The sequence below is a fragment of the Geotrypetes seraphini genome, chromosome 11 (assembly GCF_902459505.1).
Source record: "Geotrypetes seraphini chromosome 11, aGeoSer1.1, whole genome shotgun sequence".
In the NCBI taxonomy this organism is placed as follows: domain Eukaryota; kingdom Metazoa; phylum Chordata; class Amphibia; order Gymnophiona; family Dermophiidae; genus Geotrypetes; species Geotrypetes seraphini.
Genome location: NC_047094.1, coordinates 64930165 through 64949508, shown reverse-complemented (window position 1 = coordinate 64949508; position 19344 = coordinate 64930165). Strand labels below are relative to the sequence as shown.

The 19344-nt window shown below is 44.8% G+C and overlaps 1 protein-coding gene across 3 annotated transcripts in view; it reads right to left on the bottom strand.

Moving 5' to 3' along the window:
- The window catches only part of LOC117345559 (enoyl-CoA delta isomerase 1, mitochondrial-like), a 96959-nt gene that overhangs the window by 41920 nt on the left and 35695 nt on the right, over positions 1-19344 (bottom strand). For all 3 annotated transcript variants that reach the window (XM_033914378.1, XM_033914379.1, XM_033914377.1), the window contains 2 exons: positions 16906-17033; positions 9660-9806 (listed from right to left, as the gene is read on the bottom strand). In XM_033914378.1, the coding sequence (XP_033770269.1) occupies positions 9660-9806; positions 16906-17033 (275 nt within the window). The remainder of the gene's footprint in view (positions 1-9659; positions 9807-16905; positions 17034-19344) is intronic.

Here is a 19344-nt window from a genome sequence, read left to right as displayed (position 1 = left end):
TCTGAGGAAAGCTACAGAGGCTGCCATTGCTCTGACTTTATGGGCTGTGACTTTACTGTGAAGGGGTAATCCAGCCTGGGCATAGCAGAATGAGATACAAGCTGCCATCCAGTTGGAGATGGTACGCTTAGAGATAGGATGTCCCAACTTGTTTGGATCAAAGGAGACAAAAAGTTGAGGAGCAGTTCTGTGTGGCTTGGTGCGTTCCAAGTAGAAGGCCAAAGCACGCTTACAGTCCAGAGTATGAAGAGCTGATTCTCCAGGATGAGAATGAGGCTTTGGAAAAAACACTGGAAGTACAATGGATTGGTTGAGATGAAATTCCGAGACCACTTTAGGGAGGAATTTAGGATGAGTACGAAGGACCACCTTATCATGATGGAACACAGTGAAAGGTGGATTAGCAACTAAAGGTTGTAATTTACTGACTCTGCGAGCAGAAGTGATAGCAATGAGGAATACCACTTTCCAAGTGAGATACTTCAGATAAGCCTTATCAATTGGTTCAAATGGAGGCCTCATGAGTTGAGAAAGGACAACATTGAGATCCCAAACCACAGGAGGCGATTTGAGAGGAGGGTTAACATTGAAGAGTCCTTTCATGAATTTGGAAACCACTGGATGAGTAGAGAGAGGTTTTCCATCAATAGGCTGGTGGAAAGCCGCAATTGCACTAAGATGGACTCGGATCGATGTAGATTTGAGACCAGAATGGGATAAGTGCAACAGGTAATCCAAAACAGAGGATAAGGAGGAATGTTGAGGCTCCTTATGATGAGAAAAACACCAAATAGAAAATCTAGCCTATTTTTGGGAATAAGACTGTCTCGTGGTAGACTTCCTGGAAGCTTCAAAGACATCTCGTACAGCTTGAGAAAACTTAAGAGGAGTTACGTTGAAAGGTACCAAACTGTCAGGTGTAGAGACTGCAGGTTGGGATGAAGCAGAGATCCTTGACTCTGTGTGAGCAGAGAAGGAAAAACTGGTAGAAGATATGGCTCCCTGCTGCTGAGTTGAAGTAGAAGGGAGTACCAAGGTTGCTGTGGCCACCGAGGAGCGATGAGAATCATGGAATCATGGTGGCATGATCATTTCTCAACTTGACTAGAGTCTTGAGAATGAGAAGAAATGGAGGGAATGCATAGAGGAAGAGATTCGTCCATTCCAGAAGAAAAGCATCTGCCTCGAGGCGATGAGGAGAGTAAATCCTGGAGCAGAACTGAGGCAGTTTGTGGTTGTGGCGAGCTGCAAAGAGGTCTATCTGAGGTGTTCCCCACTGTGCAAAAATGTGATGAAGAGGCGAGGAATGGAGTGTCCATTCATGAGGTTGCAGAAGACGACTCAAGTTGTCCGCCAAGCAATTCTTCGCCCCTTGGATGTAGACAGTTTTGAGGAAGGTGTTGTGGCGGATATCCCAGTCCCATACCTTCAGAGTTTCTTGACAAAGGGAGGCAGATCCCGTTTCTCCCTGTTTGTTGACATAATACATGGCAACTTGGTTGTCCGTCCGAATGAGGACTACCTAGTCGTGAAGAAGATGTTGAAAAGCGTTGAGAGCCTTGAAAATCGCTCTGAGTTCCAACAGATTGATGTGACATCTACGATCCTTACTGGTCCAATGGCCTTGAGTATGGAGACCATCGAGATGAGCGCCCCAAGCTTAAGTTGAAGAATCTGTCGTGAGAACCTTCTGTTGAAGGGGCGTTTGAAAAAGCAAGCCTCTGGAAAGATTGAAGAGAGCATCCACCAACGGAGAGACTTCTTCAAGGAAGGAGTGACTGAAATGTGTCGAGAAGGAGGGTCGCAAACTTGCGTCCATTGAGATGCCAGGGACCACTGAGGAATTCTGAGGTGAAGTCTGGCAAAAGGAGTCACATATACTGTGGAGGCCATGTGACCCAGAAGGACCATCATATGGAAGAGCAGGAAGACACTGTGTAACAGAGTTGTAGAAGAGCTTCCAGATGTTGTTGTGGAAAGAATGCTCTGAGTTGGAGTGTCCCGAACAGCTCCAATGAATTGTAGATTCTGTGAGGGCCGAAGTTGAGATTTGGGAAAGTTGATTTCGAAACCCAAACTTTGTAGGAACCAAGTAGTCCGTTGGGTCGCTACAATAACCCCTTGAGATGTGGAATCTTTGATGAGCCAGTCGTCGAGGTAGGGAAATACCTGAAGACCATGGTTCCTTAGAGCTGCTGCTACCACAACCAGGCACTTGGTGAACACTCTGGGAGATGAGGCCAGGCCGAAGGGTAGTACTCTGTATTGAAAATCCAGATTCCCCACATGAAATCTGAGGTAGTGACGGGAGGCCGGATGAATGGGGATATGAATATAGACCTCTTTGAGATCCAGAGAGCATAACCAGTCATTCTGCTCGAGAAGGGGATAGAGAGATGCCAGGGACAACATTCAAAACTTTTCTTTGACTAAAAATTTGTTGAGAGCCCTGAGATCCAAAATGGGTCGCAGATCGCCCATCTTCTTCGGAACAAGGAAGTAACGGGAGTAAAACCCCCTGCTCTACTGTTCCAAGGGAACTGGTTCGATGGAATGGAGACGAAGCAGAGCTTGAGCTTCCTGAAGAAGAAGGGCAGTCTGGGATGGATTGGTAGGATACTCTCTTGGAGGAAGCTCTGGTGGAACCTGAGTGAACTGAAGAGAGTATCCTTCCCTTATGATGGTAAATACCCAGAGGTCGGATGTAATGACCGTCCATCTGTTGTAAAAATGATGGAGACAACCTCCTATAGGAGGAAAAGGAGACAGAGACAGAACGGTGGAGGTTATGCTCTGTTTTAAACAGTCAAAAAGGCTGAGAAGCCTTAGGTGCAGCAGAAAGTTGAGGTTTCTGTTGCTTCTGAGGTGGCTGTTTCTGCAAAGGAGGGCGAGTGTAAGGCGCTGGCTTTGGAGGAAAATGCCTCTGGTAGATAAAGGAGGGCGTGTAGGCCTAGAAGGAGCTGGCTTAGTTTTAGGTCTGACTATGAAGGCAAAGGATTTTGCATGGTCAGACAATTTCTTGGTGGCTGCCTCGATGGATTCATCAAAAAGGTCATTGCCCTCCCAAGGAATGTTCTCCAGGCGGTCCTGAAGGTTAGAGTCCAGGCTAGACGACGCATGGCCACAGAGCAAGCCGCTGCTCGGGCAGAGAGCTCAAAGGCATCATAAGATGATTGCAGAAGATGGATACGTAACTGAGAGAAAGAAGCAATGACTTCTTGAAACTCAAAATGCATGTTATCATCCAAATAATTCAAAATTTTGGCAAAAGAGACAAAAGAAATTCAAAATAAGTGATAAAATAAAAATTATAATTAAGGACTCAAGAAGACATCATAGCATTCTGGTAGATGCAACGTCCAAATTTATCCATGGTTTTTCCTTCCCGGCCAGGAGGAACTGTGGCATAAACCCTGGAAGGATGGGATCTCTTTAAAGAGGATTCCACAAGCAGGGATTGATGAGACAACTGGGAGTTGTCAAAGCCTTTACAATGCACCGCTTTATATCTGGAGTCCAACTTCCCTGGAACTGCTGGAATGGAAAAAGGAGTCTCCATGCATCTAGCAAAAGTCTGATCGAGAAGCTTATGTAGAGGAAGCTTAAGAGATTCATCTGGAGGTTGAGGAAGATACATGACCTCGAGGTATTCTTTAGAATATTTAGAACCAGTGTCCAATGGAACGCTCAAGTCCACAGCAATCTGTCTCAAAAAAGAGGAGAAAGATAACTGATCTGCAGTTGCACTGCCTTGAGAAGGACGTCGAGGCAGCTGGAGTCGAAGAAGAAGCCTCGGCAGGAAACCATGCTGCAAAAGAACCTGGAGACTTGGACGAGGCACTGGAAATCGGAATATACTCGAGGGCCGGCATCAGAGACCTGGAACGAGGAGTTGGTGGTCTTGTCGAGGCCGGAGAGGATCGAGGCTTCAAGAATGATGTTTAGAAGAATGCCTCGAAGCAGGCCTCGAGTGATGTCGAGAACTGTGTTTCGAATCGGATCTCGAGGACCGAGCAGAGTTCTCCTTGGAAGCAAAAGATCGAAGATCTATAGGCTTGGAGGAGGAGGCTCGAAGCACTTTCGAAGACTGCACACCCTTTGTAGAGGGTGAGGTATCCTGTCGATGCACTCGCAAAGAATCTACTCCTTTGAAGCCAGACCAGACACTCGCAGAGACTCTGCTCCCTGCATCGAGTATGGAGGATCAGACCGGGGCAAAAGCGGCTCGACCTCGTGGGAGACTGCTGCATGCCCATGGTAGTGAGGACCTTAAGAATCTGCTCCTCCAGAGAGGTCTGGGACGAAGCCAGCAAGGAGGGTACCGCGTCTGAAACAGGCCCACCTGCCTTGGCTGAAGGGTCCTGCACAGTGGTGTGAGTGTTTTGACTTGGGAGGCTTCGACACTTTAATCACCACTGGCGGAACCGAGTGCTGAGCTATCTGACCTTAGGAGGCAGGAGAAGATATCGCAGCAGAGGACGTCGAAGCAAGAGCCACTCCAAACGCCGAAGGTCTGATGAGGCTCGAGGTGGAAGCAGTAGAGGCAGAGGCTTCGATGGGGGTCGAGGCCGAAGACACCTTCGATGTTGAGGGATTAGTAGACTCCATCTCGAAGAGGCTATCCACCAGGATGCAACGACGCTTAAAAGCACAAGGCTTAAGTGTTTGGCAAGGCAGGCACAAGATAGGATGATGCGTCGCCCAAGGCACTTGAGGCAGCGTCCGTGAGAGATATCGTGCGCTTGCACTTGCTACACCGTTTGAAACCGGTAACAGGCCGGGGTATAGACAAAAATACAGCCGACGCAAAGTCGAAGCCCGCGGGCTGCGGCCGAGCGGCCTGTACCGGACGAACGGACGGAAGTAAAAATTTTTTTTTTTTAAAGAAATAAAAATAACAATACAGTGATTCGTGAGAAAAATAAAACACAAACCGCGGTGAGAGAAGGCACGAATGAAGAAGTAACCGGAGAGAGCCAAAAAGACGGACCCCTCGGCTCCGCAGAAAACTAAGAACTGAGGAGACGCACCCTGTGCTGGACGGGAAGGCACGCACGCATGCGTGGTGCGGACGACTTGAAACTTCGAGTTTCTTCAAGCAAGTCTGCTTGTGAGGCATCCGCATCGGGGCTCCGTCAGATGACGTCACTCATATATGAGAATACCTGCCTGCTTGTCCTGGGATAATGCTGGCAATCTTACCTCGATTGATATTAAATACTGAAATGACCTTTGGCAAAAAGGACAGGACTATGCGCAAGGAAACTCCTGCCTTTGTGATCTTAAGGAAGGGATCCCTGCATGATAGCGCCCGCAGTTCTGAGACTCGTCTCACTGACATAATGGCCACGAGGAAGATTGTCTTGATGGTGAGATCCATCAAGGATGCCTCTAGAATAAGCTCATAAGGAGCCTGACTAAGGCCATGCAAACCACGGTTGTCTTACTGGTGGTCTGAGCTTTAGTGCTCCCTTTAGGAATCTGGCTATTAAGAAGCCAGGGGAGCTTCGTGTCCATGGGCTCTGAAACATGAAAGGCCTGCCACTTGGACACCACTGCAAGGCCTTTGTCAAGACCTGCTTGAAGCAAAGCTAGCACCATCATGATCGGAGCACTAAATGGCTCCACCTTCTTTTTTGTGCACCAATGGTCATGGAGGTGCTGTTGGACTCTTAGTTCATACCTTAGCTTTATAATAGTTGATTCCCTGTCCCGACGCATTTTGCTTGACTTTATCAAGGTCGGGAGAACTAGCAAAAAAATCAAGAATATAACAGTCAGTTCCCTCTGCTAAAGCAACATACCATCTTTATCAATTCATTTATATAACTTAAATTCTACCTATTAAGAAGCAAAGAGAACATCGTAATCAAGAACTGGCTTACTTTAAACTTAAAGCTAAGCCTTTCCTATTCAGAACAACCGCTGGCAATCAAAAGATGGCCGCAACGTTCTTTGATAGCGCTATAAATATACTGAGCGCACGTGAATCTCAGACAGCTTAAGTGGATGTTTGAACTTCAGACTATGGCTCCTAATGGCCTGAATCAGACCTCCAACTGGATGTCTCAGGTAGATAGTTGAATCTGCTGCAGAGCGGGTGGTTTGATATTCCCAGCTTAATAATGCTGTTTTTTAAAACAATTTTTTAGTTGGTTGCTAGGCATCATGGCATCGGTCTGACATCACAGGAGGGAGGGTCTATTTCTAGCACTATCCAAGAACACTGCGGCCATCTTTTGATCGTCAGCAGCTCTTCTGAATGGGAAAAGCTTAGCTTTAAGTTTAAGGTAAGCCAGTTCTTGATTACGAAGTTCTCGTTGCTTCTTAATAGGTAAAATTTAAGTTGTAAAAATGAATTGATAAAGATAGTATGTTGCTCTAGCAGAGGGAACTGACTATTATTATTCTTGATTTTTTGCTAGTTTCCCTGACCTTGCTAAAGTCAAGCGAAACGCGTCAGGACGGGGTGTGTGGCGCAGTAGTTGAAGCTACAGCCTCAGCACCCTGGGGTTGTGAATTCAAACCCTGCGCTGCTCCTTGTGACCCTGGGCATGTCACTTAATCCTCCATAGCCCCAGGTACGTTAGATAGATTGTGAGCCCACCGGGACAGATAGGGAAAATGCTTGATTACCTGATTGTAAAACCGCTTAGATAACCTTGATAGGCGGTATATAAAATCCTAATAAAACTTGAAACTTGAATCCATCCATGCATCCAATTATATCATATAATCCTTGTAACTCCTTCCTCTGAATGTCGCAGTTGTCAAAGCTCATTGACAACTGCGACATTTAATAAGAATAAAGTACATTTGTATAAATATTATGATATAAAAAGATATGATATTTAATTAAGAAAATTGATAGTTCTCTTTTTTTGAGGTTATATAGGTAATTTATTAGAACTATTTATGTAGTTGTGATAAATCCCGCTAGTGTATTGTTTGTTGGTTATCAAGAAAATACATATTCATTAGGGATATTTTGAAAACTTGATCTGTTGGCAGCCCTCAAGAACTAGAAGTGAAAATCAAAGGCTTAAGGAGATGGGTGACAGGAGCTGTTCTCAGTTGATGGTTCAAATTTTACATTTTGTCAGGCCTGTCCAATATTATTAAATTTTTGCCTGCTTCATATACACTTCACTCTTTTTTCATCAGGAAAACCTGAAGAAAACACTAGAATTTTCACCCTGTTCATATCTATAAAATCACAATTAACTTCAGGAAAAACCGGGGTCCCCTGGTTGCAATCGAGAAAAATAACAAAGTTGTAAGGACGCAGGGCCCAGCGACTTCCGATCGTACAAAACAAGAAAAGAAGCCGCGATGCAAGAAAGGCACTTCGATTCGACGCAGAGAAGAGAGACACGGCTTTCTGGCTCCGCGGAAAACTAAGAACTGAGGACCACGTTGAGGAGACGTGCCCTCTAGCTGAGCAGGAATGCACATGCATGCGCGGTGCAGCACTAGCAAGCTTTAAGATCTTCAATCAAGTTTGCTTGAAAAGCAATCCGCGACGGGGCTCCATGGATGACGTCACCCACATGTAGAGAATATGCTGTCTGCTTGTCCTGGGATAATATAAAAATATTAAACATTAATTCTAGTTTCTCAGACATCCCATTCTTTAATTTCTAATGCAGTACAAGAACTCCTACTGCTGCAGGGGAGGGAGGAGAAGGCCCTCCCCTGCTGGGGCACAAAACTTCTCTATCGCCCCTGATATCAGTTGCCCCTCCTTGTCCAGCAATTGGATCTGCGGAGGGAGCAAATTTCTGACTGCAGAAGCTGCGGTAGCTGTTCCAGTAAAGGAGGGCCCAAGCACAGAGTTTCCTTCGCTGATGAAAATTTCAGAAGAGATGGTGAATTCCCCCAAGGAAGTGACACTTGAAGCAATATGGAATATGCTTCAAATTTGAACACCGCAACAATGAAGACGTCTGGAGAGGAAAAGGCTCTGTGTGTGCGTGTGGGGGAATGGACGATTTAGCTAGATCCCTTGAGCAAACTAAATTAGAGATCAAAAGCTCTATCTCTCAGATTCAATAGAGGTTCAATCTCTTCAAGAATTTAAAACAGTGGCAATTAAGGATAATCTTGCTTTATGTAGAAAGATAGAAAATATTGAGAACTGTAACTAAAGATTGAATGTGCATATTCTGAATTTTCTGAAAATTCTTGGAATTTCTTCTCTAGAAATGTTTAAAAAATACTTAACAGATATATTTAAATACTCCACTGACTGTATACCTCCAGTGAATAAAATCTATTTGCCAGTCTCTTCTAAACAGTTGCAACAAGATACCGGAGGAGTTAATCCTCAATCTCCTGAGCTGGATTTGAATAATATCTCTGCTATTTTTGAAGAACCCCGTAACAGAATCTTCAGTTAGATCTAATTTGTTGGTGACAAAATCCACCCAAGAGAGAAGATCATTTCTATTAATGAGACAAGAAACAAGAACATTGGGGGCTACTTTTTTATTAGCCTACCCTTGTAAATGAGTAGTTAAATACCTTGATTCAAAATGTTTTTTTCACCCCAGAGCAATTAAAAGCTTTTCTAGACTTAAGAAAATTGCTTAAGTAACAACTGATATCAGTGTTAATGCCTATGTGCCCAATGGGTAGTTAAGTTACCGTAATTCTTTGGAAAGTTTATTTCCTTATTTGTTTATTTTTTTTTCTTGCCTTATCCCCCTATATAATCAATTGTGGTCTAAGGAATGATTCTGTTTTTTTTAATCTTATTCTTTAATTTTCCAGTGAATATTCTTACTGTATTTCATTAACAAGAAGTGCTTCTTGTAAAAAAAAAAAAAATTGTTAAAAGTGCTAAATAAATAATAATAATAATAAAAAGAACTCCTACTGCTCTGTAAATTCCAGTTTCATTCACATTACAGTGGTACCTTGGTTTACGAGCATAATTCGTTCCAGAAGCATGCTCATAAGCCATAGCACTCATATATCAAAGCAAAGTTCCCTAAAGGCCCTAAAGGTTTGCTATGGTGGCCCAGGGGTGGGTACCTGCCTGTGGGTGCCACAGCCCCTTCAGCGGGGTGGCTTCCTTCCCTCGGGGTCCCCGCGCAGCTGCTCTCCCACTTCAGCTGATGCCTCTGCCGTCCGCCAGTGCCTACCAGCTCCTGATTCAAGCTGGCCGCCATCCTGGTCAAGCATGCGCACGACCTCTCAGCTCCGAAGCCAAGCTGGCTGCCACCTTGACAACGCATGCGCCACGTGCATTCTTGCATGTGGCGCACGCGTTGTCGGAGTGGCGGTTGGCTTGGCTCAGGAGCCGAGAGATCATGCGCATGCTTGTACAGGTTGGCGGCCAGCTTGAATTGGGAGCCAGGAGGCACTGGCAGACAGCAGGCAGGTACCCACCCCTAGGCCACCATATCAGAGAGCTCATTTTGCGAGTCAACGCTTGTTTTGTGAGGCATGATTTGCAGGAGTGTTTTGCTCATCTTGCAAAACACTCACAAACTGAGGTTCGACTGTATATTTTCACCTTGTCAGATATATCCAAAACAATAAAATGGTCACAATCAGCACATCTGCTAACCTCAAATTTTAAGTCTTACCACATTCATGGCCTTTTAACTCTCCCTCATATAAATATGCCTCAATGCCCTATTTAAAATACTTACATTGATGGCAGCTATCGTCACCATGCTGGACCCGTAGAGTTTCAGCCACATCTCTTGCACAGCTCTCCAGAATTCCCCATAATGATCTGCATTCTTTCCACACATCTCAGTTATATCAAGCCCTGCTGAGAAGATTCTAGGAACCGCCTGTAATAGGAATAAATTCCACTGAGACTTTAATCTCAGTTCTATGTACAGTATTTGAATTCAGCTCACATATGTTTCAGCAGTAGCGTAAAAAAAGTTACATTCGGGTACAGAAATTATTTTTGTCTCTGGATGGCTCACAATCTAAATATGCATCTGAAGCAATGGAGAACTAAATGACTTGCCCAAGATGACAAGATTCCCTGTTTATTGGCCCGTGCTATAATCACTAGCTATTCCTCTATTCCTGTTTAGAGTGATAGAGGGGATGGGATGCCTCCCATATGAGGAAAGACTAAAGAGGTTAGGGCTCTTCAGTTTGGAAAAGAGACAGCTAAGGGGAAATATGATTGAAGTCTACAAAATCCTGAGTGGTGTAGAACGAGTACAAGTGAAGGAGTACAAGTGAATCGATTGTTTACTCCATAAAAAAATTAAAGAAACTAGGAGATACTCAGTGAAGTTACAGGGAAATACTTTTTAAAAACCACTAGGAGAAATTTTTTTTTTACTCAAAGAAGAGTTAAGCTCTAGAAGTCTTTGGCAGAGGATGTGGTAATAGTGGCACTCATAATGGGGGAAGGGATGTCTCCTCAGAGCTCCAATTGGGGAGAAGGGAGTCCCTTCAGTTAGAACACCAGTCAGATAGTTGCCCTGCATCAGCTATTTCCTACATGCCATGAGCTGTGTTGGATCACTGCAATATATCTGAAAATGTTACATTTGTAAAGTATAAATTGAAGTGCTGCAACACATTTAGAAATACCACATAAATACAAATAAAACAAGAGGAGGGCTTTTTGTTGTTTTTTTATTTTTAAGACCAATGATTAGAAGATAGCCAAAAAGCACAGTTACTTACCATAACAGGTGCTATCCAGGGACAGCAGGCAGCTATTCTGAACATGTGGGTGACGTCATCCACAGAGTCTGGATGCGGACAGCTTTGCAAGCAGACTTGCTTGAATAACTTTAGAAAGTTTGTGACTGCCACACTGCGCATGCGCGAGTGCCCTCCCGCCCGATACAGGGCGTGCGTCTCCTCGGTTCAGCTAGCTAGCAGAGAAGCCAACCAGGGGAGGTGGGTGGGTTGTGAGAATATCTGTCTGCTGTCCCTGGATAACACCTGTTACGGCAAGTAACTGTGCTTTATCCCAGGACAAGCAGGCAGCCTATTCTCAACACGTAGGTGACCTCCAAGCTAACGAGAATGGGATGGTGGGAGTGTTGGCAATTCAGGAGAATAAATTTGGGAGTGTTGGCAATTCAGGAGAATAAATTTTGTAACACTGCCTGGCTGAAATGGCCATCCCATCTGGAAAAAGTATCCAGACAATAATGAGAGGTGAAGGTATGAACCGAGGACCAAGTGGCATCTTTACAGATTTCCTCAATAGAAGTAGATCTAAGGAAAGCTACTAATGCCGCCATGGCTCTGACTTTATGGGCTGTGACTCGACTCTGTAGATGCAGTCCAGCCTGAGCATAGCAGAATAAGATGCAAGCAGCTAACCAGTTGGAGATGATGCACTTGGAAATTGGATGTCCCAACTTGTTTGGATCGAAGGAGACAAAAAGTTGAGGTGAAGATCTATGTGGTTTCGTGCGTTGCAAGTAGAAAACCAAAGCACGCTTATATAACAGAGTATGAAGAGCTGTTTCTCCAGGATGAGAATGAGGGTTTGGAAAAAACACTGGAAGTACAATGGAATGATTGAGATGAAATTCTGAAACCACTTTAGGTAAGAATTTAGGATGAATACGGAGGACCATCTTGTCATGATGGAATACTGTGAAAAGTGGGTCTGCAACTAAAGCTTGTAGCTCGCTGACCCTGCGAGCAGACATGAGAGCAATGAGAAAAACCACTTTCCAAGTGAGATATTTGAGATGAGCCGAAGCCATTGGTTGAAAAGGAGGCTTCATCAATTGAGCAATAACAACATTGAGATCCCAAACCACTGGAGGAGGTTTGAGAGGTGGTTTGATATTGAAAAGACCTGTCATAAATCTGGAAACCACAGGATGAGCAGAAAGGGGTTTCCCTTCTATAGGCTGATGAAAAGCAGCAATTGCACTGAGATGGACTCAAATATATGTGGATTTGAGGCCTGACTGAGACAAATGGAACAGGTAATTCAAAACTGAAGACAAGGAGGTAGATTGAGGCTCCTTGTGATGAATGGTGCACCAAGCAGAAAATCTAGTCCATTTCTGATTGTAGCATTGTCTAGTGGTAGGCTTCCTAGAAGCCTCTAAAATGTCCTGTACAGATTGAGAAAACTGTAGAGTGGCAGTTAGATTGAGAGGTATCAAGCTGTCAGGTATAGAGACTGCAGATTGGTATGAAGTAGAGACTCCTGACTCTGTGTAAGCAGAGAGGGAAAAACTGGTAGAAGTAGTGGCTCCCTGCTGCTGAATTGAAGTAGAAGGGAGAACCAAGGTTGCCTGGGCCACCGAGGAGCTATCAGAATCATGATGGCATGTTCCTGTTTGAGATTGACAAATGTCTTGAGAATGAGAGGGAATGGAGGGAACGCATAGAGAAACTGATTTGTCCATTCCAATAGAGAAGCATCTGCATCCAGTCGGTGAGGAAAGTATATCCTGGAGCAGAACTGAGGCAGTTTGTTGTTGTGGGGAGATGCAAAGAGATCTATCTGAGGAGTCCTCTCACTGAGAAAAAATGTGATGAAGGGGCGAGGAATTGAGTGTCTATTTGTGAGGTTGTAGAAGACAACTCAATTTGTGTGCCAGACAGTTTTTCTCTCCTTGAATGTAGACAGCTTTCAGGAAGGTGTTGTGAAGGATTGCCCAATTCCAAACCTTCAGAGCTTCCTGTTCATCCCTGCATGTTGACATAGTACACAGCAATTTGATTGTCTGTCCAAATGAGGACTACCTGGTTGTGAAGAAGATGCTGAAAAGGTTTGAGAGCACTGAAGATCGCTCTCAGTTACAACAGATTGATGTGACACTTGACGATCTGTGCTGAACCAATGGCCTTGAGTACGGAGACCCTCAAGATGAGCCCTCCATGAGTAGGTCGAAGAATCTGTTGTGAGGACCTTTTGATGAGGTGGTGGTTGAAACAGTAAACCTCTGGAGAGATTAGAAGAGAGCAGTGACTCCTTCGTTGAGACAGTGGAGAGACTGTCTCAACGAAGGAGTCACACTGATGCGTTGAGAGAGTGGTTCGAAAGCCTGAGCTTACTGAGATGCCAGGGTCCACTGAGGGCTTCGAAGGTGAAGTCTGGCAAAAGGTGTCACGTGAACTGTAGAGGCCATGTGACCTAAGAGAACCATCATTTGTCTCGCTGAAAGTGAAGTGAGGGATGACACTTTGTGGCATCCTTATGCTGCTGAGGAAGGAATGCTCTGAGTTGGACAGTGTCCAAGACAGCTCCAATGAACTGTAGAGTTTGAGAGGGTTGTAGCTAGGATTTGGGAAAGTTGATTTTGAACCCAAAACTTTGGAGGAATCAAGTAGTCCGTTGGGTCGCTACAATAATCCCTGGAGATGTTGAATCTTTGATGAGCCAGTCGTCCAGGTACAGGAACATCTGTAGACAACTAGACACTTGGTGAAAACTCTTAGAGATGACGCCAGGCTGAAGGGTAGCACTCTGTATTGGAAATGTAGATTTCCCACCCAAAATCTGAGGAACTGTCGAGAGGCTGGATGAATGGGAATGTGAGTGTAAGCCTCTTTGAGATCTAGAGCAGTGATTCCCAACCCTGTCCTGGAGGAACACCAGGCCAATCGGGTTTTCAGGCTAGCCCTAATGAATATGCATGAGAGAGATTTGCATATGATGGAAGTGATAGGCATGCAAATTTGCTTCATGCATATTCATTAGGGCTAGCCTGAAAACCCAATTGGCCTGGTGTTCCTCCAGGACAGGGTTGGGAACCACTGATCTAGAGAACATAACCAATCGTTCTGATCTAGAAGGGGGATATAAGAATGCCAGAGACAACATTCAGAATTTTTCTCTAAAAATTTGTTGAGCGCTTTGAGATCCAAAATAGGGCGCAGATCACCCATCTTCTTCGGAACTAGGAAATAACGGGAATAAAAACCCCTGCTCTGCTGTTCCAAGGGAACTTCCTCGATGGCATGGAGATAAAGCAGAGCTTGAGCTTCCTGAAGAAGGGTGGTCTGAGAAGAATTGGAAGGATACTCTCTTGGAGGAAGATCTGGTGGAATCTGGAGGAAACGAAGAGAGTATCCTTCCTTGAGGATAGACAGCACCCAGAGGTCTGATGTAATCATCTCCCAGCGGTGGTAAAAATGATGGCGATGACCTCCAATGGGAAGGGGAGAGGACAGAAGTAGAACAATGGAGGTTATGCTCTTATTAGATGGTCAAAGAGATTGAGAGGCCTTAAGCGCAGCAGGAGTCTGAGGTTTCTGCTGTCTTTGCTGCTGTTGTTGTGGTTGTTTCTTAGGAGACGCTCGTGTATAAGAAGCTGCTCTCTGTGGAAAACGCCTCTGGTAAGATGGAAGAGGCTTGAAGTCTTTAGAGGTAGAAGGCTTAGGTCGAATGATGGAAGCAAACGATTTCTCATGTTCAGACAATCGTTTAGTAGCTGCCTCAATGGAGTCATCAAACAATTCATTGCCCTGACAAGGGATGTTGGCCAGATGATCTTGAAGATTGGGGTCCATGTCTACAATGCGGAACCAGTCAAGCCGGCACATTGCCACTGAGAAGGCTGTGACCCTTGAGGAAAGTTCAAATGCATCATAGGAAGATTGAAGGAGATGCATGCGGAGTTGAGTCATAGTGGTAATCACATGCTGAAACTCTGGGAGACGGAGTTGAGGAATATATTTGAAAAATTCAGGCAGGGTGTCAACCAAATGCTTGAAATAAGAAATGAAAGCAAAATTGTAATTCAAAACTCTAGTTGCCATGAGAGAATTTTGATACAAATGATGACCAAACTTGTCCATGGTCCAGCCCTCTCTTCCAGGAGGGACAGTGGCATAAACTTTGGCAGGATTGGTCCTTTTCAGAGAAGACTCCACGAGAAGGGACTGATAGGATAACAGATTTCTCGAAGCCCTTGCAGTGGACAATCCTGTAACAAGATTCTAGCTTTCCTGGTACAGCAGGAATGGAATAAGGTATTTCATGATTCTGCTTGAAAGTTTGAGAAAGAAATCTATTGATGGGCAATTTAAGAGACTCTGCAGGAGGACGAGATATACCCATTTCTTCTAAACACTCTGTAGAGTATTTGGAATCAGAGTCCAAAGTAATATTGAGGTCCTTACTCATTTGACGTAGGAAAGAAGAAAAAGATATCTGATCCAAGAAAGGTTGACCTTTAGGGGAAGAAGGTGACCTTGAGGCGTCTCGCAAAGGAGAGAACGAAGGTGAAGCCTCTCTGGAGTACTGATACCTGTGGTCTAAATATGCATTTATAGATGACTCACTGAGAAATGGATAGAATCCTTTGCAGGAGAAGAAACATAGGTGTAAGGCTCTGGAGGTGGTGTCCTCGACTTTGGAATTGGAGGCCTCGAATAGTCTCGAGGCCTGTCTCGAGAAGAGGACATGTACCTCGATAGATGCCTTGACTGATGTGGAGAACTATGCCTCGAACCAAGCAAGTCCCGCTGAGAGGGACATCGAAGAGTCTTCGCCCTATGCCTCAGAAAGTGCGACGACTTATGTGAGGAAGGAGGGCTGGAGATCGAGACACCAAAAGGGACTGAGCTCCTTGTGTCAAGGTATCTCGAGGCATTGACAAGGACTCGACTCCTTGAGTAGTGTGCTTATACTCCAGATGAGACACTCGCAAAGACTCCACTCCTTGCATAGTGTGTGTAGAATCCTCTTGAGGCACTCACAAGGGCTCAACTTCTTGTATAGAATGGGTAGATTCAGCTTGAGGCACTGCCAAGAACTCGACTCCTTGTGATACTGCTAAGTGCTCAGACTGGACTGCAAGAAGCAGAGTCGAAGTATGAGTATGTTTGGCAAGCATATTACCAAACTGCCGATCCAAAATAGTCTAGATCATAGCCTCCAAATGAGACACCGAGACTTGAGGATCTGGTATATTTGGCGTGGCTATAGTCTCCGAGGAAGAATAACTCTTCAACTTTGAGACATGCTTCTTGGGCAGCTTGAAAACCACTGCTGGTACCTGACCTGAGGGAGGCAGCAAGGCAAGCATCTCCCCAGGAGAAGACTTAGCAGATTTGCCCGAGGATGAGGATCCATCAAACGAGGAGGGTTTCATTAAAGTTCAGGTTGAGGCAGAAGGCGGAACCCCATGTGAGAAGCTTGACCGGATTCGAGGTCAAGGTCGAGACCGGGGTAAGTGGATCCATACCACCAAAGAGTTTCTTCACCTGAACTCGACGAAGTTTGATGGCTCGAGGTTGAAGGGTAGCATAGCAGGCACATTACTCCGGACGATGGTCAGGTCTCAAACACTGAACACACCACCTATGTGGGTCAGAGAGAGAGATTGCATACTGGCAACGGCTACAATTCTTGAAGCCTGTGACCAGCCGGGACATAAACGGAAAAATAGCCTCAGCAAGACCAAAGCCCGCAGGCTGAGGCCAGGTGACACAAAAGAAAAATAAAATTAAGGTTTTGGTTTTTTTTTATAAATGAGAACGCGCAAAGAAACACAGCGACCCTGTAAAAAATAAAACACGAACCGCGGTGAGAGAAGGCATGAAGTAGAACTGAGTCTAGCGCAGAGCATTGAAATAGGACTTCTCAGTTCCGCAAAAAAATTAAGAACTGAGGAGACGCACACCCTGTGTCGAGCGGGAGGGTACTCGCACATGCACGGTGCGGCAGTCATGAGCTTTCTAAAGTTCTTCAAGCAAGTCTGCTTGCGAAGCTATCCGCATCCAGGCTCCGTGGTTGACGTTACCCACTTGTTGAGAATAGGCTGCCTGCTTGTCCTGGGATTATGCTTTTCACTTTTTTATACTTTCTATAAAGAGAAGTGTTTAATGGCTGTTGACCTCTTTTGTCCTCCAATTATCTGTACGTGAGATCACTTAACAGCAAATTTTAACATTTAGCCTCACACTATATTCCAGGGTCAACCTCTTACTTACAGATGTCAGGATGACACCTCTGCAGCCCCGATCAATTTCCAACTTCTCTAGATTGATGGCAAACTCAGTGAGCAATTCCATGTTGAGGCTGTTCACAGGGGGACGCTTCAGCTTCATGACAGCCACCCCTAGCATACAGCATACAAATCAATTTTCATCCAGAGCAAGAAAAGACTTGCATGCAACCTATAAAAATACCAGATACTGATGCGCTTTTCACAGTGAAACTGTTTTCACAGAGGTCAAACTCAGCAGTTATCCACTCTCTCCATATTTTGAGAAGGCCCAGGGCAAGAAGGTGGCTCAAGTTTATAGTACACATCTCCATCGTTATTCGCGGGGGATAGGGGCAAATAGGGAAATACCATGAATATCCGGCTCTGACCCACCCCCGCTTCCCTCCCGTCTTCCCACGGCATCCCAGCCTTACCTGGTGGTCTAGCGGGCTTTCGGGGCAGGAGCGATCTTCCTACACTCCTGCCCCATGCAGATCGCCAATAGGAAATGACTGCCGTGAGTTTCTGTAGTCTCATGAGACTACGGCAAGAGCCCATGGCAGCCATTTCCTATTGGCGATCTACACGGGGCAGGAATGTGGGAAAATCGCTCCTGCCCCGAAAGCACACTAGACCATCAGGTAAGGCCGGGATGCCGGGGGGAAGGCAAAAATATGGGGGGGGGGGTTCCCCCCTCCCCCCAAAAAAATCATGATTATGTGAAATCGCGAGTGCAGAAACCGCAAATGGGGAGGGGGAAGTGAAGTGCTGCCCAATTCACTTTGGTGAATCGATTTGTTTTCTTAAAAAAAAATCGGACTCACCAATTCATTGAGTTCTGAGTTTCATGACATACGTCTGGGTCTCCTAAAGCAGCAGCAGTGGTGGCGGAGGAGGGTGGGCAGAGGCAGTACGATGAACAGGCTGATGACACGGCAGAAGAAAGGCCCTGGTAGGGCAGGCCAGGAGCAGCCTGCTCACCTCCGCCACGGCTGCTGCAGCTTTAAGAGGACTGAAAGTATGTTAGGACATACAGTGGGTAAGTGGGGGGGAGGGTATCAATTGGGAAGTGCTGCACAAGGGGATGGGAGAGAGGGATGGAAAGCTGCTCCACAGGGGATGGGGGAGAAGGATGGAAAGCTGTTGCACAGGGGGATGGGGGAGAGGGATGGAAAGCTGCTGTACATGGAAGGAGAGAGGAGAAAGGAAGAATTTTTGGACATGGGATGGAAGAGATGAAGGGAGATATGCAATGGTAGAAGGAGACAAGAGGGAGAAATCTTGCATAGGGTGGAGGGGAAGGAGACATGCATGGAGGAGAGAGAGAAAGAGAAATGTTGGACATAGGGTAGAGGGCAGGGAGAGAAAAAAAATAGGTACAAGTGGATCGATTTTTCACTCCGACAAAAATTACAAAGACTAGGGGCCACTCGATGAAACTGCAGGGAAATACTTTTTTTTTTAAATTCTTTATTCATTTTAAAACTGACAAACAAGTGATTAATATTAAAACATTACATTAAATGGTCAGGAACCACTTCACAGGTCACAGACCTGATGGGCCGCCGCGGGAGCATAGAAGCTGGGCGTGATGGACCTCTGGTCTGACCCAATGGTGGCAACTTATGTTCTTATGTTCTTATTACTAATAAAATATACAGCACTTAACATTCTTATACATATAATCCATTAAAGTAGAAATTATAACCCTTTCCCCCCACCCAACAATTCTTCAATGAAATTTTCATAATACAACAGAAATCCAATCATTAAATAAAAATATTAATTATCCAATTTCCTCCCCTCCCCCCAATAAAATACATGTATCCATCAGAAAGGAAAACGATATTCATTCATTATAATAATTCTCTAATGGCCTCCAGATCTTTATAAAGTTGTTATAATTACCTTTCTGTACAGCAATTGCTCTTTTCATTTTAAAAATGTGACAAAGTGAATTCCACCAAAAAGAATAATTAAGATTTGTATAATTTTTCCAATTAGCCGTAATGTGCTGAATTGCTACCCCTGTCATTATTAATAGAAGTTTGTTTTTATAAGATGAAATTTGACTTTTTTTCCTCATAGCCATGCCAAACAGAATAGTATCATAAGACAAAGCAACATGATTTTCAAGTAAACGGTTAACCTACGTCCAAATTGAATTCCAAAATAATTTAATACAGGGACAGTAAAAAAGTAAATGATCCAATGTCCCTACTTCCAGATTACAATGCCAGCATTTATTAGACTTAGATCTATCTAACTTTTGCAAATGAACTGGGGTCCAAAAGTGGCCATTGAGATGCAGAAATTTGCTGCCTTATCTCAATACTCCAAATGTCTCTAAGACCATTTTTTGGTTTTTTATTCACATATCCAGATAACAATTTATACCACAAAGCGGCTTGATGTCCCAGGAAATCCGCTTGAAAACAAAGGA